The following is a 24,385-nucleotide window of genomic DNA, read 5'->3' on the forward strand; positions in this document are numbered from 1 at the left end:
GAAGTCTGAAATGACAGATTTATTAAGCACTTTTAGGCCATCAAGTTACAAAAGGCTATTAGTAGACTTAAAAAGACAAAGAGTATAAAATCAAACAATGCTAAATGGCAGATTGTTTTAGGTTGAACAGTTCCCAATATCTATAGTACATTATTAATTTACTTAGCAAACGTTTCCCCTGAGATCTGTAGTTTAAAAAGTATTTTTGAGTCAGTATAATATATATATATTGATCATGACACACTCATTTCTTCTGAATACAGCTGGTAAAATTAAGAGAAAGTGTTGCATCTTTCTTGACTTGTTATAAAATGAAAAGATCCTCTAGATTTCTGGGTAAGAGGGATAACTAGCAATCCCACAGTGATTTTTACTATTTCTTGCCATTCGAATATATCCTTGTTCACCAAAGTAGAGGCCCCAGCTTTAGAAAAAGAAAGAACACAAAATTATAAATGAATACAATCAAATCATATTATCAACTTTTTATCTTTGTTTTTCTCTTATAAGTGATTATCTATGAAAAACTGTAAAACAAAATTAGAATGAAATCATATAATATTTTCTCCAGGGATTTTAAGTAGTTTCCAAAGGATAGTTTGGAAGTCTTTAGTGCTATGTTGATGAATAGACTTAGTACCTAAGGAAAACAAAATAAGATCCATCACCGTGCTTTAATCCTCCTACTTTGTAAATATGCCTTATGTAAGAAAAGAGTATTGCTGTCCTTTATGAGGCTTTATCCTTACATTTTTGCGTAATAGTATCATGGGTGATTATTTTCCATCAAGCTTAAATTCCTCTAGAGAATGTCACTACAGAAATATTTTTGTGCTTGTAATCCCAGCACTGGGCCGGAGGTTTCCTTGAGCCCAGAAGTTCAAGACTAGCCTGGGCAACATATAGCAAGACCCTGTGTCTACAAAAAAAATTAAAAATTAAAATTAACTAGGTGCACTGGTGCATTCCTATAGTCCCAGCTACTCAGGAGGCTGAGGCAAGAGGATCACTTGAGACTTGGAGGTCAAGGCTATAGTGACTTATGGTCATGCCACTACACTCCAGCCTAGATGACAGAGCGAGACCCTGTACCAAAAATCATATCAAATAAAATTGGGGTGGGGAGGGCAGGCCAAAAATAAAATAAAATATAAAAATAAAAATTTTGAGAGACTACTATGAAAAAGGCATAGGGCAGGAAATTCTAAAGTAAATAAGAAATGCAGCTCTGAAAGGGTTTTTTATCTAGAAGTGGAGCTGAGATAAGACTTTCTCAAAACCAAAGGTATCAAAAAATAGAATTGGCTGCATTGTAAGGAAGTGAGCTCCCTGACACTGCAGTGTTCAGAGGCTTCTTGCATAAATTGTTATAGATGTTGCAGCGGAAACTCCTCTGAGTAAGATAAGGGTTAGAGGAGATCAATGGTTCTCTCACTTTTGGATTTCATGAACTTAGAGGATTTCAAAAAATTTTTACAGATTGACATATGGTTATCAATTTTTATGTTTATTTTTTATTTTTATTTTTGAGTCAGGGTCTCACTCTGTCACCCAGGCTGGAGTGCAGTGTACAATCTTAGCTCACCATAGCCTCAAACTCCTGGACTCAAGCAATCCTCCTGCCTCAGCCTCCCGAGTAGCTGGGACTATAGGCAAGCACCACCATGCCTGGCTAATTAAAAAAATTTTTTTATAGAGACAAGGTCTTGCTATGTTGCCTAGGCTGGTCTCAAGCAACTCTTTCACTTCGGCCTCTCAAAGTGCTGGGATTATAAGGGTGAGCCACTGCACCCGGTCCAGTTATCAATTTTCAAATTAGCATGTATGGATATACAAAATTCTATTTACTATTGACATCATATTGTAAATGAAAGGATGTTTTAATACCAAATACAAAAAAATCCAATGACATCTCTCTACTTTTAAAATAGTCCTTTGAGTAAAATAAATTTAGATTTTTTAAAAAGTCTAAAATATTCTTGTTTCTCTCACTTTTCCACAGTCTAGTGAAAAAGCTCACAAATTTCTTGTTAGAGAAAAAATGTCTAAAGTTCTTTATGATTCTGAGATTTTTGTAATTATAGATATAAAAGTAATTATAATATGAGGCAGAATTCATGAAATGCTCTAACTAGGATACAAATAAAAGTGAAATTGAGAAAATGCCTAGTGTTTGGAGCAGCAAAATTTAGTTGAAATGAAAACTGGCTGTCTTTTTTTTTTTTTTTTTTTGAGTTAGAGTTTTACTCTGTCACTCAGGCTGGAGTGCAGTGGCACGCTCATGGCCACCGTGGCCTTGATCTGCTGGGCAGGTGATCCTTACACCTCAGCCTTCCAAGTAGCTGGGAACTATAGGCACTTGCCACCTTGTCCTGCTAATTTTTTGATTTATTGTAGCAAAGGGGTCTTGCCAAGTTGCCTAGGCTGGTCTCGAACCTGTGGGTTCAGGCAATCCTCTCACCTCGGCCTCCCAAAATGTTGGGATTATAGGCATAAGCTACCACGCCCAGCCTAGAATATGTAGTTTATTATTCCCCACCAAACTATAAGAGGGTTGTACAATCTGTTATTTTGCATTTGATCCCCATAAAAGAAATTTTACTCAGTTATCCTTAGGCATTAAATCATTAGCCTAAATTGTTAGCCATGAAAACATTCTGTAAAACTTATTACTGTATTGGAACAGTTGAAATGTTGTTAAGGGCGTGGTTTTCTATGTTGTATAGTGTTCTGTTCGTAGAGACACAAAGGAATAATAAGAGTAATTACTATGATTTATTGGACACATACCATGTGCCAGGCACTACATGGTAAGTGTTTTACATGCATTTTCTTGTTTAAGCCTTATAATAATCTTGAGGATATTATTCCCATTTTACAGATGAGGAAACTAAAAATTAAAGAAGTGAAATAGCCTGCTGCAGTTTTAAAATTAAAGAAGTTAGCCGGGCTCTGTGGCTCAGCCTGTAATCCCGTGCCTTTGGGAGGCTGAGGTGAGTGGATTGCCCAAGCCCGTGGGTTTGAGACCTACCTGGGCAGGCAAGACCTCATCTCTACAATAAAATCAAAAAATTAGCCAGGCGTGGTAGCACGCGCCTGTAATTCCGGCTACTTGGAAGGCTGAGGTGGAAGGATCGCCGGAGCCCAGTAGGTCAAGGCTGCGGTGGCCGGGAGCAGCCACTGCACTCCAGTCTGGGTGACAGAGTGAGACTCCAACTCAAAAAAAAAAAATTTAAGAAGTTAAATAACAGTAAAGAGAGCTAGGTTTCTAACCAAGATCTGCCTTGCTTCAAAGTTAATGCTTTTATTCACTGTGATATACTGTATTATGTAAAGATGCTAACTACCAATGTCAGGAAAGGAGAGAAAAATTCTAGAACATGGGTTAATGTTACATACATGCTAGAAAGATTAGGTATAAACAAAAGGAAGATATAAAAGAAGAGACCAGGGCAACCCCTTCGGGTCCCCTCCCACTGTGGAAGCTTTTCTGTAGTCTCAATAAATCCTGCTTTCTAAAAAAAAGAAGAAAAAAGAGTCAAAATAGCGAAAAACTCCAAAACTCCACATTCTTTCACATGTGGTTAACTTGGTAGTATTGGGAATGACACGTACTTCAACCTTTTAAGAGATCAGTAGGTACACATTTGATTATCTAAGAGGATTTTCTTTGAATGTACCCTTCATGGATGCTGTAATTCTTGTGTACGTTCAATCTCTCCTTGTTAGGACTTAGTGTCAGCAGTGAATGTGGTGTTTCATCATGTGGTCCCTGTCTATCTTGCTTCTCTCTCATACGCTAATCTTTAGAAAAGTATATGCAGGCTGGGTGTAGTGGCTCAAGCCTGTAATTCCAGCACTTTGGGAGGCTAAGGTGAGGGAATCGCCTGAGCTCATGGGTTCGAGAACAGCATGGGCAACTTGGTGAGACCTCATCTCTACAATACATCAAAAATTAGCTGGGCGTGGTAGCGGGCACCTGTAGTTCCGGCTACTTGGAAACCTGAGGTGGAAGGATCACCGGAGCCCAGCAAGTCAAGCCTGGGCGACAGAGTGGAGACTCCGACTCAAAAAAGAAAAGAAAAGTACATGCAGTTCCCTTAACTCCTGTCCCTTTTCCCACCTCTGCATTTGCACATTTAGCTTTCTGTGCTCTGACTGCCCTTTTTCACCTAAGTCCTTGTCCTTCAAGATTTAATCAAATACTAGCCTGAGCAACATGGCAAGACCTTGTCTCTACAATAAGTCAAAAAATTAGCTGGGCCTGGTAGTGCACACCTGTAATTCTAGCTACTTGGAAGGCTGAGGTGGAAGGATCGCCTTAACCCAGCAGGTCAAGGCTACAGTGACTGTGAGCGTGCCACTGCACTCCAACCTGGGTGACAGAGTGAGACTCCAACTCAAAAAATAATAATAATAATAAAATATTTTATGGCCGGGCGCAGTGGCTCATGCCTGTAATCCCAGCACTTTGGGAGGCAGAAGTGAGAGGATTGCCTGAGCTCAGGAGCTCGAGACCAGCCTGAGCAACATGGTGAGACCTTATCTCTACAATAAATAAAAAAATCAGCTGGGCATGGTGGCATGTACCTGCAGTTCCAGCTATTTGGAAGGGTGAGGCGGAAGGATTGCCAGAACCCAGCAGGTCAAAGCTGCAGTGACTGAGAGCGTGCCACTGCCCCTCAGCCTGGGTGACAGAGTGATAACTCCAACTCAAAAACGAAAGAAAGAAAGAAAGGAAACTTAAGGAGCAGGTGAGTTTGCTTTGATATAGCCAGATATAGTAAGTAATGGGGAAAATACGAGGCTAAAGCTGATGTAGCAAAATGAATCAAAATGTCTCCGTGTCATAGGTGTGCTGAAAGTAAATGCATTCGAGAGTTTATAATGTAGAGAGATCATTTATATTTCTGTACCAATGCATATGTTTTTTGGGCCATTGAGCAACTTTCCAACTTCCAACACACTCTACTCTTCCAACAAGTGAGCAATTCCATGAATCTGAAAACTTAATGTGGATGACACCTTTCTGTGGATAGTTAGGCAGTTCAGCATCTCTTACTCTGTAGTCCCACAGCCATTCAGACATATGTCATTTTACCATGAGGTGTTGTATCATTTAACAGACCCAATTCCATGTTGGATTGTGAGCCCTTTCAGGGCAGGATGGGTTTTTCAAAAATATTTTTTGTATATCTAGGGCTTAGATCATGCCAGTCACTATAGATGCCTAGTAAATGCTTGTTGAATGAATGAGTGCAGAGAAGTTATGAATTCCAACAGTAAAAGATACAGATGATCTTTAAGAAGAGCAGCTTCAATACAAAAAGCAATTTAGAACATCTGCTGTAGGAAGTCCCTCAGAGCATCAGTAAGATATGAGGGAAATAGCCGGGCTGGGTGGCTCAGCCTGTAATCCCGCGTCTTTGGGAGGCTGAGGTGAGTGGATTGCCTGAGCCCGCGGGTTCGAGACCTGCCTGGGCAACTCGGCGAGACCTCATCTCTACAATAAATCAAAAATTAGCCGTGCGTGGTAGTGCGTGCCTATAGTTCCAGCTACTTGGAAGGCTGAGGCAGAAGGATCGCCAGCACCCAGCAGGTGAGGCTGCAGTGGCCAGGAGCGGCCACTGCACTCCAGTCTGGGCGACAGAGTGAGACTCCAACTCAAAAAAAAAAAAAAAGATATGAGGGAAATTATTGCTTCACTTAAAAAAGCTATCACCTGTCTACACCCAACTGGTTAGTGCTGTGAATAAGTTATTGGTAAGCCAAGATATTGATGCCCCGGCTACCTTCTAAATAGGCCATACAAATATTCTGAATTTATTATGTAATATTATATATGGTATGCCATATCATGAAAAAAGTAGGAAAGCAACTTTTTTGTTTGTGATTTGTAGACTATGAACTTCCAGTAAAGATCTGAGGAATGTTAGGGGTTGCCTTGTGTCCCCACAAAATTCCTGTTGCAATCCTGACCCCAGTACCTCAGAACGTGACCTTATTTGGAAGTAGGACTATTGTCGATGTAATTAGTTAAATTAAGATGAGGTTACTAGGGTGGGCCCTACTCCAACAGAACTGATGTCATAAGAAAAGACAAAATTATACTCAGAGACAGACATGCACTCACAGGGAGAATGCCATGTGAAAGTGAAGGCAGAGATTGGGGTCATGCTTCTACAGGCCAAGGAAAGCTAAAGATTGCCAGCAAAACTTCAGAAGCCGGGAGAGAGGCACTGAACATATTTTTTGAAAAAAATACTCAGTTGACAAATATCGTATATATTCACAGAGTACAATGTGATTTGCTATACTTTTATATTGTATCCTAATTCTCACAATCACATTAATTACATATTCATCACCATCTATGCTGCACATCCCCAGAACTTGTTCATCTTATAACTGGAAGTTTGTTACACTTTGATCAATATCTTCCTATTCTCCCCACCCCCCAGTTCCTGGCAACCATTGTTCTACCCTCTGTTTCTATAAATTTGACTTCTTTAGATTCTATATGTGAGATCATACAGTACTTTTCTTTCTGTGTCTTTGAACATTTTCTTCCTCTCAGTCCTCTGAAGGAACTAAGCCTGCCAATGCCCTGACTCAGACTTCCAGCCTCCAGTACTGGCAGACAGAAGTTTCTGTTATTCAAGCCACCCAGTTTGTAGGACTTTGTTGTGGCAGCCCTAGGAAACTAACACAAAGAGATGCTTCAAGTGTGCTGAAAAGTCTCAAATCTTTCTATTTCCTCTCTTTGTATGCTCTAGAAGTTATATTCCTTTTGTTTATGAATTACATAGATGTCAGTTCAATACACCCTAGTGGTGGCCATTAGATGCCACCTATATGTACTGTGCTGAGGATATGGAGATAAGACATAATCTTTACCCAAAGGCACATACAGAATATTGGAGTGACAGACAGGTAAACATATAATTTAAATATAATGCATAAAATGCTGTAATCCAGTGTGCATATGACATTTTGACAGCATAGGAAAAAAAAAGAAATTTTGCTTATCCCGTGGATTTAGGAAATACTTCCTGGAATAGATCATGTCTGAACTGCTTTAGAAGGAAAAGGAACAATAAAGAGAATGAAGAGAAAGGATGTTCAGGAAGAGGAAGCACATAACCAAGGTATGAGGATATTAAAGATAAGGTAACACATGTGGGAACCCTAACTGTGTATTCATTATAACAAGAGTGAGAAGCATGAGATGAGGAGCTGAGGCTGGCAAGGTGAGGTGGAGACTACAACATAGACTTGTCTTCTCTACTAATTTTACACGGAATGACACTAAGCAGAGTTATAAGTCCAGGCTTATTCATATTTTAGACAAATCAGTTTGGAACAGTGTGAAAAATGGGTTTGAGAGCACAAGGGAAAAAAAGAAAGTAAGGGAGACCAGTTAGAAGGCTACAGCAATAGGCCAGGCAAGAGATGTCTGAACCAGATCAGGAATTGAAGAAACAGAAGGGACGGAATGAAGGACACGTATGAGGTAAAATTAGTTTGACTAACGTATTGTTTGATTGGACCTGGAAGGGTCTAGGATGAATCAATGATATCTTATTGGGTGACTGTGTAGTGTGGTGTTGCCATTTCCTGACGGGGAAATGCTGAAGGCATAACAGTACAGTGGAGAGAGTACTGACTTGCTTGACAACTGGAGTTTAGAGAGACTGACATGTTTAAGCAGGAAGGTCCTGTTGAGTTGAAGTTCTGGGCACACATCAGAGCAAAAGCTAGAGATTCAAAAACCATCAGCATATACAGATTATAAAGTCATGATAGTGGAACGATGATACCCAAGAAAAAAGAGAATAAGACAAGCAATGGGTAGAGGATAGAGCCCTGGGGGAAATACAACATTTAGGGGCTAACAGAGGAATAGATGTTCATAAGGGAGGCTGAGAAGGAATAATCAGAGAAGATGATGATTGGAATAATGTGATGATTATTCCAGTGATTGAATAATGGTAAGGAATGATTATAGAAGATAAATTGTGAAAACAAAATGAGGAGGCAGAATAGTAAGTGAAGAAACGGGGCACTGAGTAATTGAGAATGCCACTTTGTAAGAAGCTATAAAGCTGGCTGAGCGCAGTGGCTCAAGCCTGTAATCCCAGCACTTTGGGAGCTGAGGCAAAAGGATTGCCTGAGCCCAGGGTTTCGAGACCCACCTGGGCAACTTGGTGAGACTTCATCTCTACAATAAATCAAAAAATTAGCCAGGCAAAGTAGCGCATGTCTGTAGTTCCGGCTACTTGGAAGACTGAGGCAGAAGGATTGCCTGAGCCCAGAGGTTGACATTGGGTTGACCGTGAGTGTGCCACTGCCCTCCATTCTCTGACACACACACACACACACACACACACACACACACACACACACAAAATGAAGCTATAAAACTCATTGTACTATCATGATCATAGTCATAAAAATCACAAGAGAGTATTTGTAAGGCTCCCTCAGATTCCTGATTCTAACTAAATTAAAATGCAAATATATTACCTGTTTTTCACAAGCCAGTAGTCTTTCCCGTTAAGGTTACCATAGCCAACCACTAGTACACCATGGTTTACAACCTGTGTACAGGCTGGGTCATCGTAGACACCTGAGAATAAAATATGGGTATAGAAAAATGGTGAGTATTGTATGATAATAAAGAACATTTGAAAATGCTATTACTTTTTATTAGACTTTTGGATACATAGCAAGGTTAATTAAAATGTTAGGAACAGCTAGGCATGGTGGCTCATACCTGTAATCCCAGCACTTTGGAAGGCAGAGGCAAGAGAATTGCCTGAGCCTAGGGATTCGAGACCAGCCTGGGCAACTAGGTGAAACCTTGTCTCTAGAATAAATTTAAAAATTAGCCAGGTGTGGTGACACGCACCTATAGTTCCAGCTACTTGGAAGGCTAAGGCAGAAGCCTTGCCTGAGCTCAGCAGGTTGAGGCTGCAGTAGCCATGATCCTGCCACTGCACTCTATCCTGGGCAACAGAGTGAGACTCTGACTCAAAATAAATAAATAAAATGTTGGCCAGGCTTGGTGGCTCAGCCTCTAATCCTAGCACTTTGGGAGGCCAAGGTGAGTTGATTGCATGAGCCTGCAAGTTCGAGACCAGCCCGGGCAACTTGGCGAGACCTCATCTCTACAATAAATCAAAAAAATTAGCTGGGCATGGTAGCATGTCCCTCTAGTTCTTGCTACTTGGAAGGCTGAGGCAGAAGGATCGCCTGAGCCTACCAGGTCGACCCTGGGGTAGCTGTGAGTGTGCCACTGCACTACAGCCTGGGTGATGGAGTGAGACTCCAACTCAAAAAAATATATATATATATTAGGAGCATACACTCATATACTTAAACTAGTCAGAGCTCATAATTGTTTGCCATCAATGCTATATTTGTCAGTGTTCTTGCCAAGTTTGGCATCAATCTAATCATAGTTTCCTCAGAAACATTTGATAAGCCACCACCTTTTTCTAATTTTTTTTTAACTTATATACAGTCAGTTATTGTATTTTTTTGTGTATACTAGCACACCTTGTTTTATTGCACTTTGCTTTATCGTGGTTCAATACATAGTTTTTTTTCTTTTCTTTTTTTTAAGAGCCTGGGTCTCACTTTGTTGCCCAAGCTGGAGTGCAGTTGTGGGATCATAGCTCACTGTAACCACTAACCCCTGGGTTCAAGCAATCCTCCCTCTTCAACCTCCCAAAGTAGTGAGATTAAAGACATGAGCCAGATATTGAATTTTTTTTTTTACAAATTGAAGATTTGTGTCAACCCTATGTCAAGCAAGTCTGTCGGTGCTATTGTTACAAAAGCATGTGCTCACATCATGTCTTTGTGTCACATTTTGGTTATTCTCACAATATCTCAGACTCTTTCATTATTATTATATCCATTATGGAGATCTCTGATGTTACTATGATGTTACCATTGTAATTTGGGGGTTGGGGCATCACAAACTGCACCCATATAAGAAAGCAAACTCAATTGATAATTGATGTTGGGTGTGTTTTGACTGCTCCACTGCCTGGCCATTCTTCTGCCTCCCTAGTGCCTGAGACACAACAATATTGAGATTAGACCAGTTAACAACCCTATAGAGACTTATAAGTGTTCAAGGGAAACAAAGAGTTTCTCTCACTTTAAATCAGAAGCTAGAAATGATTAAACTTAGTGAGGAAGGCATGTCAAAGCTGAGACAGGCTGAAAGCTAGGCCTCTTGTGCCAAACAGTTTGCCACGATGTGAATGCAAAAGAAAATTCTTGGAGGAAACTAAACATCCTTATTGCTGACATGGAGCAAATTTGAGTGGTCTGGATAGAAGATCAAACAAACCACAACAGTCCCTTAAGACAAAACTTAATTCAGAGCAAGGACCTGACTCTTCAATTCTATAGAGGCTGAAAGAGGTGAGGAAGCTACAGAAGAAAAGTCTGAAGCCAGCAGAGACTGCTTCATGAGATTTTGTTTTGTTTTGTTTTTGAGTGGGAGTCTCACTTTGTCGCCCAGGCTGGAGTGCAGTGGCATGCTGCTCATAGCCACCATAGCCTTGACCTGCTGGGCTCAGGTGATTCTTCCACCTTAACCTTCCAAGTAGCTGGAACTACAGACGCGTGCCACCATGCCCGGCTTATTTTTTAATTTATTGTAGAGATGAGGTCTTGCCAAGTTGCCCAGGCTGGTCTCGAACCCCTGGGTTCAAGCAATCCTCTCACCTCCACCTCCCAAAGTGCTGGGATTGCAGGCATGAGCCACCATACAACCTAACAACAGTGATGATGGAGAAGCTGCCACAAGTGATCCTGAAGATCTAGCTGAGATCATGGATAAAGGTGGCCATACTAAACAACAGATTTTTCATGTAGGGGAAACAGATTTATATCAGAAGATGTCATCCAGGACTTTCATAGCCATCATGCCTGGCCAACAGCACATCTCTTTACAATATGGTTTACTAAATGTTTTAAGCCCAATGTTAAGTCCTACTGCTCAGAAAAAGATTCCTTTCAAAATATTACTACTCATTTCACACCTGTAATCCCACTGTTTTTGGTAGACTGAGGCAGGAGGCTCACTTGAGGCCAGGAGTTCAAGACCAGCATGGGCAACACAGCGAGACCCTGTCTCTACAAAAAGTTTAAAAAATTAGGCATAGAGGTGTGTGTCTGTACTCCTAGCTGCTTGTGAGGCTGAGGTAGGAGGATTGCTTGAGCCCAGGAGGTTGATGCATCAGTGAGCTCAGAGCACACCACTGTACTCTTGCTTGGGCAACAGAGTAAGACTTTGTCTCAAAAAATAAAATAAAATAAAAAAACCCTAAATATTACTACTCATTGACAATGCACCTGGTCACTCAAGTGCTCTGATGGATACTTGCAGCCCAGGGGTCAAGGAGCAATTTTGACTTTCAAGTCTTATAATTTTTTTTTTTTTTTTGTGAGTTGGAGTCTCACTCCGTTGCCCATACTGGAGTGCAGTGACCGCTCCCGGCCACCGCAGCCTTGACCTGCTGGGCTCCAGCGATCCTTCCGCCTCAGCCTTCCAAGTAGCTGGAACTACAGGCGTGTGCTACCACGCCTGGCTAATTTTTTTGATTTATTGTAGAGATGAGGTCTCGCCAAGTTGCCCAGGTGGGTCTCGAACCCGCGGGCTCAGGCAATCCACTCACCTCAGCCTCCCAAGGCGCGGGATTACAGGCTGAGCCACTGAGCCCGGCAAGTCTTATAATTTAAGCAATGCATTTCATAAGGCTAGAGCTGCCACAGATAGTGATTCCTCTTATGGATCTGGGCAAAGAAAATTGAAAACCTTCTGGAAAAGATTCACCATCCTAGAGGCCATTAAGAACATTGGTGATTCATGGGAGGAGGTAAAAATATCAACATTAACAGGAGTTTGGTAGAGGTGATTCCAGGCCTGATGGATGGCTTTGAGTAGTTCAAGACCTCAGTGGAGGAAGTCACTGCAGACGTGGTGGAAGTAGCAAGAGAACTAGAGTTAGAAGTGGAGCCTGAAGATGGGACTGAATTGCTGCAATCTCATGATCAAACTTGAATGGATGAGGAGTTACTTCTAAGGGACAAGCAAAGAAAGTGGTTTTTTTGAGATGGAATCTACTCCTGGTGAAGATGCTGTGAACTTTGTTGAAATAACAGCGAAGGATTTATAATGTTACATAAGATTAGTTGATAAGGCAGCAGCAGGGTTTGAGAAGATTGACTCCAATTTTGAAAGTTCTATTGTGGGTAAAATACTGTCAGTCAGCATCACATGCTACAGAGAAATCATTTGTGTCAATCAGGGCAAAATATCATTGTTAGCTTATTTTAAGAAATGGCACAGCCACAGCAACTTCTGCAGCTTTCATCCCATCAGGTAGTAGCCATCCACATTGAGGCAACACCCTCCAAAAAGATTTTGACCTGCTGAAGGCTCAGATGATGGTTAGTACTTTTTTGCAATAAAATATTTTTAAAATATTTACATTTTTTAGACATAATGCTATTGCAAACTTAATAAATCTGAATTTTACCACTTTTGTAGAGGAAGAAGGAAGGGTGACTCGCATCTATTCCAACAGACACAGGTCCTTTAGTGGCCACCACTTCTTGCAGGACATCTTCTCTGCCAAAAGGAAGTTCAGTGTACTTTGAACACGTGGCAGCACGATATTTTGCATCATACTGGCACGTTCCATCCTGCAAAAAAAGTATCAGACAGAAAAATATACTTCAACTTCCTTTATAAGTCAGTATCCAAACTGGATTTCAAATATGTTTGCTTTCCTCATGTTAGCCTTGCCAAGTGTCTAAAGCTCCTCCTGCCTTTGTGAATCTTCCAAATCCTAAGGTCTCAGGATTCACCAATCACAGAGGAAAGATAGAATGATTGTTGTAAATTGTAAGCTATTCATACATTCAAAACTTGCCAGGACAATGTCCCCTCAGATTCTGAAGAGGATTGTAGGGAAATATGACATAGAAATAAACTCTAGGCCAGGTACAGTGGCTCAAGCCTGTAATCCCAGCACTTTGAGAGGCTGAGATGAGGGGATTGCCTGAGCCCACTGGTTCAAGAACAGCCTGGGAAACTTGGCAAAACCTTATCTCTACAATAAATCAAAAACTTAGCTGGGCGTGGTAGCATGCACCTGTAGTTCTGGCTACTTGGAAGGCCGAGGCGGAAGGATTGTCTGAGCCCAACAAGTTGATGATGGGGTGACTGTGAGCGTGCTACTAGACTCCAGCCTGGGCAATGGAGTGAGACTCCAACTCAAAAAAAAAAGAAAGAAAAGAAATAATAAATAAACTGTAACTTACATAGAGCTCATAAACTCTAAATTCGAGATTTAAGATCTTTTGGATGATATAATGCTTATAAGATGATCTGCAATTAAGATACTGGCTTATAAAGGCCATATAATATGGGAACACAAATATATTTCAAGTGAGAAAAGGTGGGTACAAACTCATGTCTGTTGTATATACAACTGTTTTTTAAATACTTAGCAGTAAAATAACTTGAAAGAAATAAATCAAAATAATAGTGGCTAAGGTAGGAGGTTTTTGAGTGATATTTTTACTATTTCTTATTTTCTGTAATATGGACGTAATACTTATATCATTTAACAAAATGCATAATGAACTTGTGAGGAGAGGAGAACATTATTTAGCTTCTCAGTAGGTGGAAGAATGATGTGGTGAATAATCTGAGAAGAGGTTGAGCATTGGAGGTTGCGGGAGAAAAAAATTTCAATACCAGCCAGATATGCAGAAAGTTTTTTCAGGGTAGTTTGCTGAAAGTCAGTTTTTAAACATAAATGCTATTTGCTTGCTTAAAAACATTGTGCTCCTGGCACATTAAAAGGGGTCCTTTCTAAGAAAGAGAACTCTTGAGAATTTAAGAATTCCCATTGGAGTTCTCTCTTATACACAGTCCTGCTTCTCAAGCAACTGGAATGGTGGGGCATCCAGTGCAGTCAGTGGAGAACTTGAGGTCATGGGCAGTGTGGATGGAAAGCTTGTGACACACCTTGGCTGTGTAGGGATAGGAGGCGTCCGAGTCGATGCCGTTGTTGTCAATGATGTATTGGAAAGCCTGCGTCATGAAGCCCCCTTGGCAGCCTTTATTCCTGTATTTTTCAGTTGAGCAATCTACTAGGTTCTGTGCACTGAGTGATACTAGCTTTCCTGTTTTCAGCTTCAGCTGTGCTTCCAGGGCCCCCACAGCACTGAAAGCCCAGCAAGCACCACAAGAACCCTGAAACAGACACAAGGTCACAAAGGTAGTCACAGACAATCAGCAGGAGTGACTTCCACAACACTGACTGGACAACTGCCAACTACTTCACCCTATAAGAGCTCCTCCCTACACGTTTCCTTCTCTCTTAAACAGTGGGAATAAAGACTAAATACTTGATCGTTCTCTAGCCAGGGTCTAACCGATGGAGATTTGCAAATGGCTAATCTCAGAGCATAATGACCATATTCAATTAAGAAACAGTTCTCACAGAGTAAGTATTAAATCCTGTCTATTTTCACCCATAAGTAAGGAGATAGATTCCTATAGTAAAGGGATTTTGAGAGGAGCTAGAAGGATCTTGACCTACTTCCTTCTGCCAAATAATGCCTGAAACATATTAACTTTAGTCCTAGGTTGGCATTTTTCAAACGCTGTTACCTTCAAACTTTTTGATCAAAAGATACTTTACAGACCAGGCTACTTGGAAGTTCAAGCTACTTGGAAGGATCACCTGAGCCCAGCAGGTGGACGCTGGAGTGACTGTGAGCATGCTACTGCTTATACCTATAATCCCAGCACTTTGGGAGGCCAAAATGAGAGGATTGCCTGAGCCCACAGGTTCAAGACCAGCCTAGGCAACTTGGCGCGACCTCATCTCTACAATAAATCAAAAAATTAGCCCAGCATGGTGGTACACGCCTGTAGTTCCAGCTACTTGAAAGGCTGAGGCAGAAGAATTGCCTGAACCCAGCAGGTTGAGGTTGCAGTGGCCGTGAGTATGCCACTGCTCTCCAGCCTGGGCGACAGAGTGAGACTCTGATACCCTCACCCCCCCAAAAAAGATATTTTACAGGGAGGCATAAACAAACAGAAAAACACAAAGCTACTGGAGCTTTAAAGGCAGAGCATTCAGAGCCATCAGAATGGTTCTCTCCCCTCCCCTCCTCGTACCTTGCCCTCAACCCAAAGGAAGCAAACTGAAATTGCTTTTGGTTAAAGCAAAATCACTTGTTAAAATCCAAGGAGTTCATTAAATTACTTAGATTTAACACCTAAATATGTAGTTGATTGGGTCTTCCCAAGCTTTTACTTGCGAGAAGCTTGGGTAAGACACCCACAACTAACTGCAAGAAGAATATGTAGGCGGAAAAGAGTAAGAGAGCAGCAGTGCCATTCACCTCAGCAATTAACATCTGACTTTCTTCTTTGATCACAAGCTGGGGGAACTGCTTAGAAGCTCTGATTCTTCTCTCTTACGCTGGCCTCTAAGGCGACACGTGTTTTACCCTTAGTTATCTTTAACTAATTTAGGATTTTTGTAGTTTTTTTTAAACAAGCAAACTATAGATCAATACAACATAGGAACAATAGTTTCATTATTATTATTATTATTATTATTATTGAGTTGGAGTCTTACTATGTCACCCAGACTAGGGTACAGTGGTATGATCGCGGCTACCGCAGTCTCAACCTTCCACTTCAGCCTTCCAAGTAGCTGGAACTACAGGTGTGCGCCACCACACCCAGCTAATTTTTGATTTATTGTAGAGATGAGGTCTCTTGCCAAGTTACCCAGGCTGGTCTCGAACCTCTAGGCTCAGGCAATCCTCTGGCCTCCACCTCCCAAAGTGCTGGGATTTCAGGCGTAAGCCACTGTACAACCTAACAACAGTTTTAAAGGTACATATTTTGTAATCTAACAATGTAAGCTCAGCCATGAATTAACCTGAGTGGTACTATTTATAGGCCACTCAAGCTCTAGTTCTTTTTTCTTCTTCAACCCTGAAATTCATAAATGGGATGGAGAGAGAAACTTCTTGATCAGGGTTCTTTTACACACATTGACTGCTAACTACTTCTCAAGCAGTCAGTGAGTGGAAAGAGTCTGTCTTAGCTGGGCTCGGTGGCTCAGCCTGTAATCCCGCGCCTTTCGGAGGCTGAGGTGAGTGGATTGCCTGAGCCCGCGGGTTTGAGACCCGCCTGGGCAGCGAGACCTCATCTCTACAATAAAATCAAAAAATCAGCCGGGCGTGGTAGCGCATGCCTGTAATTCCGGCTACTCAGAAGGCTGAGGCGGAAGGATCGCCGGAGCCCAGCAGGTCGAGGCTGTGGTGGCCGGGAGTGGCCACTGCACTCCAGTCTGGGTGACAGAGTGAGACTCCAACTCAAAAAAAAAAAAAAAAAAAAGAACTATTTGCTAGTTTTTGTCTAAATAGGTGGCTTTATAACCACTTAGAACAGCACTTTGGGGAATACCATTGTCCCTCGGTATCTACAGGGGATTGGTTCCAGGACCTCTGTGGATATCAAAATCCAGGATGCCCAAGTCCTTTATGCAAATGAGGTGGTATTTGCATATAAGTAGCATATAACCTATGCTCATCCTCCTATATACTTTAAATCATCTCTAGATTGCTTGTAATGCTTAATACAATGTTAATTTTATATGAATAGTTACTATACTTTTTTTAAAGTGTATTTTTTTAAATTGTTGATAGTATTGTTATTCTTTCTGAATCCTTTTGATCTACAGTTGTTGAATTCCTGAATGTCAAACCCATGAATATGGAGGGCCAGCTGTATGAATAAAGTATAATATGTGATCCTCGCCCTTAAGGAGCTTACACTTTAGTTAGAAAGACAAGAACAACAAAAATAATTAGAAAGTAACATATGGGACTGTAAGATTCACTCCAAATCATGTAGCTAGGGTAAGCATTTAAAGAAGAGAGAGCCCTACCTAGAGTGCAAAGACTTGGGATGGTGAAACTCACCTGGTATTTCACTTCAGTAACACAGCCCTTCTCTCTCCAGTCCAGAGAATCTGGCAATTTCTGATTAGGGTTTGACTTATAAGTGACATTTCTCTGCCATTGGCTGGGAATTCTCAGGGAACCCATCAAAAACATCACTTCTTCACTGGTCTATAAAGCAAACAGATAGTCATGCATCGCTAAACGATGAGGATATGTTCTGAGAAATGCATCGTTAGGTGATTAAGTCGTATAAACATCATAGAGGGAATTTACACACACCTAGATGGAATAGCCTACCACACACCTAGGCTCTATGATGTAGCCTATTGCTCCTAGGATATAAACCTGAATGGTATATTACTGTACTACATACCATAGGCAGTTGTACCATGGCAGTCAGTATTTGTGTATCTAAACATAGAAAAGGTACAGTAAAAATACAGTATAAAAGATACAAAATGGCACACCTGTATAGAGTATTTACCATGAACAGAACTTGCAGGACTGGAAATTGCTCTGGGTGAGTTGGTGAGTGAGTGAAGAGTGAATGTGAAGGCCCAGGACACTATTGTACCATACTGTAGACTTTATAAACACTGCACACTTAGGCTGCACTAAATTTATTCAAAAAAGTTTTTGCGATAGCAAATTAACCTTAGCTCACTGTAACTTTTTGACTTTATAAACGTCTTAATTTTTAAAAAATGTTTTGACTTTTGTAATAACAGCTTAAAATATATATCATACAGCTGTGCAAAAATATTGCTTTATAACTTTTTTCTATTATATATTTTTTTACTTTTGAAACTTTTTTTGTTAAAAACAAAGAAACAAACACCCACATTAGCCTAGCCTATCTTCCACCTCCACACTTTGTCGCCCTGGAAGGTCTTTAGGGGCAATAAGCATGCATGGAGCTGTCATCTCCTGTGATAGCAATGCCTCCTTCTGGAATATCTCCTGAAGGACCTGCCTGAGGCTGTTCTACAGTTACCTTTTTTCCATATGAGTAGAAGGACTACACTCTAAAATAACAATAAAAAGTATAGAATAGTAAATATATAAACCAATAACATAGTCGTTTATTATTATCAAGCATTATGTACTGTACATAATTATAGGTGCTATACTTCTATACAAGTGGCAGCGCCACAGGTTTGTTTACACCAGCATCATCACAAATGAGTAATGTGTTGCCCTATGTTTTCACAAATACAAATCAACATCACCAGATGATAGGAATTTTTCAGCTCCATAATCTTCTAGGACTGCCATATGCAGTCCATTGTTGACTGAACTGTATGTGATGTGTGACTGTATATCCCTTTCACTTCTTTCACTTATGAACTTCTTGTTAATATCCTAATACCTGCAAATGTGAATATCTTTTTTTTTTTTGAGTTAGAGTCTCACTCTGTCACCCCCAGACTGGAGTTCAGTGGCACACACACAGCCACCGCAGCCTCGACCTGCTGGGCTCAGGCAATTCTTCCATCTCAGCCTTCCAAATAGCTGGAACTACAGGCATGCACCACCATGCCCAGCTAATTTTTAAAAATTTATTGTAGAGACTAGGTCTCGCCAAGTTGCCCAAGCTGGTCTTGAACCCGTGGACTCAGGCAATCCTCTCGCCTCCACCTCCCAAAGTGCTGGGATTACAGGCATAAGCCACTGTGCTCGGCTCATGAATATCTTTTGAAACAGAGAAAAACCAGGAGTAGCTGTGACCAACATCAGTTCTGTTACAATCTGAGGAGGTGAATTATCTGGGTTTCCTTAGTCTTGGGCTTTGCATGAGAATCTCAGTTATATATCTTATTGGGAAAGAGAAAAAGAAAATGGTAAAAATTAGAAGTTACAGGGAGACAGGTTTTTGGTTCGAAGCAGGGCAGCATTTCATAAAAGGGCCATCTAAAAGGGTCAACCAGGTGGGGCTCGGTAGCTCAGCCTGTAATCCCAGCTCTTTAGGAGGCTGAGGCGAGTGGATTGCCTGAGCCCATGGGTTCGAGATCAGCCCAGGCAACTTGGTGAGACCTCATCTCTACAATAACTAAAAAATGATTAGCCGGGCGTGGTAGCGTGTGCCTGTAGTTCCAGCTACTTGGAAGGCTGTGGTGCAAGGATCACTGGAGGCCAGCAGGTCGACGCTGGGGTGGCCATGAGCATGCCACTGCTGCACTCCAGCCTGGGCGAAAGAGTGAGACTCCAACTCAAAAAATAAAATAAAATGTCAACCAAACTATTGTTCCCCGTGAGAAAGAATTAGCAAGGAGATTCTTGATTTTAAATAGGAATTCAGTCTGCCCAACGTGTTTGCTTCTTAACTTTGACCATAAAATCCAAAGAATTAAGAGAAATTATTTGTGACATTAAATACCCATATGCTTGGATTAAGAAAGCAGGTGGATCATATTAAATTGCCAATTTAGACTTAAATAGTATGGTAAGGTACTATAAAAGACTGTCAAAAGTCTTCAGGCAGTGCTTTCTAGAATACATAAAAATAAAAGCAGTACTAGTCTGTGAGTTTAAAGTTTCCTCTAAGGACCAGGCATGGCTACTCACACCTGTAATCCCAGCACTTTGGGAGGCAGAGGCGAGATGATTGCCTGAGCTCAGGGGTTCGAGACCAGTCTGGGTAACTTGGCGAGACCTTGTCTCTACAGTAAATCAAAAAGTAAGCCTGGCATGGTGGTTCATGCCCATAGTTCCAGCTACTTGGAAGGCTGAAGTGGAAGGATCACCTGAGACCAACAGGTCGAGACTGCGGTGGCCGTGAGCATGCCATTGCACTCCAACTTGGGTGACAGAGTGAGACTCAAAAAAAAAAAATTTCCTCTAAGAAAGGTAATTGTTAAAGAAAGTGGTCAAAGTAGGACTAGATAAAGATTTTTTGGTACAAATTCTTATGTTCTTAAATTCGACTGTTTTTTAACTTCGTACTTATATAGCTATACTCTCCTTTGTTGTTGTTTTGTTGTTTACCTTTAAATTGCTTTTGGGGAGATAGAAATTGTGCTTGCCCAGACACAAAAGATGGATTATTTGTAATTTGCCTACCATGTCTGCTAGGTGGTTCATGCCTAGATCATATGAATGAATTCCCATGGAATGCTCCAGATTGTGAAGCATCACAAACTTTAGATTCTTTTCCCAGATGAGACGCCGTACTGCTTCTTCATTCTAAAATATAAAGAAAAAGAGCATAGTTAGACAGCATCCTGGACAAGTAAGTGTTCAATAATGAAAATAGCACTTTTGTGACCAGGCACGGTAGCTCATGCCTATAATCCCAACACTTTGGGAGACTGAGGCAGGAAGATCACTTGAGCCCAGGAGTTCAAGACCAGCCTGGGTAACATAGCGGGACCTCATCTCCACACACACACACACACACACACACACACACACACACACACACACACACACATAATTAGCCTGGCATGGTGGTGTATGCCTGTAGTCCCAGTTATTTGGGAGGCTGAGGCGGAAGGATTGCCCGAGCCCAGGAGGTGGAGGCTACAGTGAAGTCTCCCTATTCACCTGTTCTTGCCCCAAGTGACTTTTTTTGTTTTCCCGGATGAAAAAAGTTCTCAAAGGGAAACGTTTTGCCAGTGTGGAAGAGGTGAAACAAAAAATGGCAGAAGCACTAAAAGGTATCAAAATTGACGAGTTCAAAAACTATTTCAAGCCGTGGAAAAAGCGTCTCGATAGATGGATTGCATCAAACAGAGTCCTTTGAAGATGACTGAAGTGTAAACATGTAAGAATAAATACACAATTTTTTATAAATGAATTCCATTTTGGGGGGCCTCCCTCATACATTAAATAAATAAATATATGATGCTGGCTTATAAACACAAATATATAGTTATGGGACTTAGTTATTTGAAGCAATAGGGTTAAGGTCTTAAAATTGGCCAGCAAGTATGTTTTGAAATAAAAGTACAAAGTGGGAAGTGAGAGTCAAGATGCAATATCTGGTGGCACTTCTGTGTGCTGGGGACAGTCACCAGGCCTTTTAGTCCCGCCCGTGTCAAATGTGCTCCTTCCTCAGGGCCTTGCACCTGTTTTCCCTTGGCCTGGAACCTTCGCTCCATTATATGTTTGCTTAGACTTCTTCCACCCAGGCCCTTCCTACCCTCCAGGCCTTATTTTATTTTTCTCTACTGTGCTTATCACCATTCGGCATACTATATATATCTGCTTTTTTATTTACTTTCTTCCTGTCTCTCCCACCATAACAGAACTTTGTTTTGTTTCCTCCTGTATAGAACCTACTTTATAGCACTGATAACAGCATCTGGCAAGAAATGAGTGCATACTATTTACTGAAAACACAGCTTGTAAGAGCAGTTTTGAGGGGCAGAATACAGGGCACTTGTAAAAGCACACTGAACTGCAAACCCATCTACCTTGGCCTTGTATTGTTTGCCATGGGTTTTCTTCCAGAGATGCCAGTGGTGATCCAGGGTAGCATCTTTCTGCATTTGGGCTACTGCAGAGGAACACACCAGGAGAACCCAGATCAGGCATTTCAATCTATTTAAAGGAAGGTAACACGGGAAGAGTAGCTGTTAGCTGCATATATTGTGACCATATTTTTTCTTTCTTTCTTTCTTTCTTTTTTTTTGAGTTGGAGTCTCACTCTGTAGCCAAGGCTGGAGTGCAGTGGCACGCTCACGGCCACTACAACCTCGACCTGCTGGGCCTAGTCGATCCTTCCACCTCAGCCTTCCCAGTAACTGGAACTACAGGCACACGCTACCATGCCCAGCTTATTTTTTTTCATTTATTGTAGGGATGAGGTCTCACCAAGTTGCCCAGGCTGGTCTCAAACCCACGGGCTCAGGCAATCCACTCACCTTGGCCTTCCCAAAGTGCTGGGATTACAGGCTGAGCCACCGAGCCTGGCCCATATTTTTTCAGGATAGAAAATAGCAATACAAAATCTATCAAAGGGACAGGCGATAATAAATCAGAATTATAGGCCAGGCTCGGTGGCTCAGAGTGAGACTCTAACTAAAAAAAAAAAAAAAAAGAACAGGACATGCTGGACAAGGTGACTCACACCCGTAATCCCAGCACTTTGGGAGGCAGAGATAAGAAGATCGCCTGAGCCCATGGGTTCAAGAACAGCCTGGCAACTTAGCCAGACCTTATCTCTGCAATAAATCAGAAAACTAGCCGGGCGTGGTAGCGCGTGCCTGTGGTTCACTCTGTCACCCAACCTGGAGGGCAGTGCCATGGTCACGGTCACCACAGCCTCAACCTCAGCCTTCTAAGTAACTGGAACTACAGGCACGCACCACCATGCCCAGCTAATTTTTATTTTTTTAATTTATTTTATTTTATTTTATTTTGAGTTGGAGTCTCACTGTGTCACCCAGACTAGAGTGCAGTGGCCGCTTCTGGCCACCGCAGCCTCGACCTGCTGGGCTCTGGCGATCCTTCCGCCTCAGCCTTCCAAGTAGCTGGATTTACAGGCATGCGCTACCACGCCCAGTTGATTTTTTTGATTTATTGTAGAGATGAGGTCTCGTTGCCCAGGCGGATCTCGAACCTGCCGGCTCAGGCAATCCACTCACCTCAGCCTCCCAAAGGCGCGGGATTACCGGCTGAGCCACCGAGCCTGGCTTAATTTTTTTATTTATTGTAGAGACAAGATCTCACCAAGGTACCCAGGTTGGTCTCGAGTCCCTGGGCTCAAGTAATGCTCTTGCCTCCGGCTCCCAAAGTGCTGGAATTACATACATGAGCCGTCGTGTCTGGCCTATCTTCTGAAGTTTTTAATACACAAATTCTTCTTAAGCCTATTTAAATATACATAGCCTTTAGAGAAGGTTAAGATATAACTGTCATGTATTGTTTTCACATCCTTAGGTAATTTTCTTTTTTAAACTTTTTTTTAACAATTAAATATCTATTTCAAATGAAGCAGTTAACTATTCTTTAAAATATCACTTCTATATTTAATTCAAAGAGACTTTAACAAATTCAGTGACTAGCACCCTCAAACTGGATGCTTCTTTCTGTTCCATTTCTTTTTAATTGAAAACTGCTGGAAATAACTGGGAGCGGTGGCTCATGCGTGTAATCCCAACACTTTGGGAGGCGGTGGTGAGAGGATTGCTTGAGCCCATAGGTTCAAGACCAGCCTGAGCAACAATAAATCAATTAGCCAGGCGAACTGGTGAGCACCTGTAGTTCCAGCTACTTAGATGCCTGAGGCAGAAGGATCACCTGAGTCCAGCTGTTCGAGGCTTTCGTGGCAGTGATTTTGTCACTGCACTGTAGACTGGGCGACAGAGTGAGTAAGACTCTGACTAAAAAGAAACATGAAATTTTAACCATGTAAACCTTCAAATTAGCCACATTTCAACTTCAATTTAGATGCTCAAAAGACATTACCTTTTAAAAAATAGACCATTTTTAATCAGAAAGAGAAGAGGCAAATTGAGCTACATGTTTTTTTAGCTTACTTCCTGAAACCAAAGATTTCAAACCTGGCAGGCAGAGCAAGTTAAAAACATAAACGAGTGTTTAAAGACTAAGTGGGAAGAAAAAGACGGTACATACACAGTAGAATCAGCAGGTCCTCCCATGGTTAGAGTGCTTGAATTGGTGGGCTCTCTTCTAAGATTTCAGAGGCAGTAGGGAGGCTTCAGCTGAATTGGCTTTAAAAAAGAAATTGGAACTCATCACATGAGGTACCCACAATGAGGAAGTGAACTTTCATTTCAGTTTCATTTAAAATCTAACTACATTAGCCACTCTGGTCCTCTCCCAATGGACTTGGGAATGAAATGGGCACAGTAAACCATTAGGAAGAGCCCCTGTAGGGAAGATCAATAGAGTAAATTTAGCAAAGAAAGAGCAGTACAAGTGTCCCCTTTCATACCTCATCATTCTGACAATTCTCTTTATTAAAAACACCAGTTTTCAGATGGAAATCATTTAATTATAAAGAGTTGAGGATTAAACTCCTGAAATCCCAGCTCCTTCCATGATTTCCTAGGCAAATCCACCTTGTTGCTTTTAATACAACTCATCTATGACCTACTGTTGTCTGATTCTCACTCAGCTATTCCTTTGTTCATCAATTCAAACTAACTTTATTAATACATATTATATATAAAAATAGTTACGTATATATAAGTATATGTGTTAGCATATTCACGGAAAATGATATACCTATATGCATCTAACTGCTAGAGTGGTGATCTGAGTGGGGTGGGAGCAAGATGAATTATCATTTTTTTAAAAATTTATATTTTCAGCCGGGCTCGGTGGCTCAGCCTGTAATCCCGCGCCTTTGGGAGGCTGAGGAGTGTATTGCCTGAGCTCGCGGGTTCGA

The 24,385-nt window shown here is 41.4% G+C and overlaps 1 protein-coding gene across 1 annotated transcript; it reads right to left on the reverse strand.

Moving 5' to 3' along the window:
- On the reverse strand, positions 1 to 23,864 carry CTSS (cathepsin S). The gene is made up of 8 exons (XM_008049961.2): positions 23,608 to 23,864; positions 21,444 to 21,570; positions 20,089 to 20,211; positions 17,047 to 17,196; positions 14,063 to 14,290; positions 12,564 to 12,729; positions 8,527 to 8,629; positions 1 to 424 (listed from the first exon to the last, which is right to left on the reverse strand). Exons 1-8 carry the CDS (start codon positions 23,631 to 23,633, stop codon positions 325 to 327), a joined length of 1,023 nt encoding a protein of 340 aa, XP_008048152.1. The 5' UTR covers positions 23,634 to 23,864; the 3' UTR covers positions 1 to 324.
- Between the last annotated feature and the right edge of the window lie 521 nt (positions 23,865 to 24,385).

This window comes from Carlito syrichta, unplaced genomic scaffold (genome assembly GCF_000164805.1).
Source record: "Carlito syrichta isolate Samal-C Ts95f unplaced genomic scaffold, Tarsius_syrichta-2.0.1 Scaffold142856, whole genome shotgun sequence".
Taxonomy (NCBI): Eukaryota; Metazoa; Chordata; class Mammalia; order Primates; family Tarsiidae; genus Carlito; species Carlito syrichta.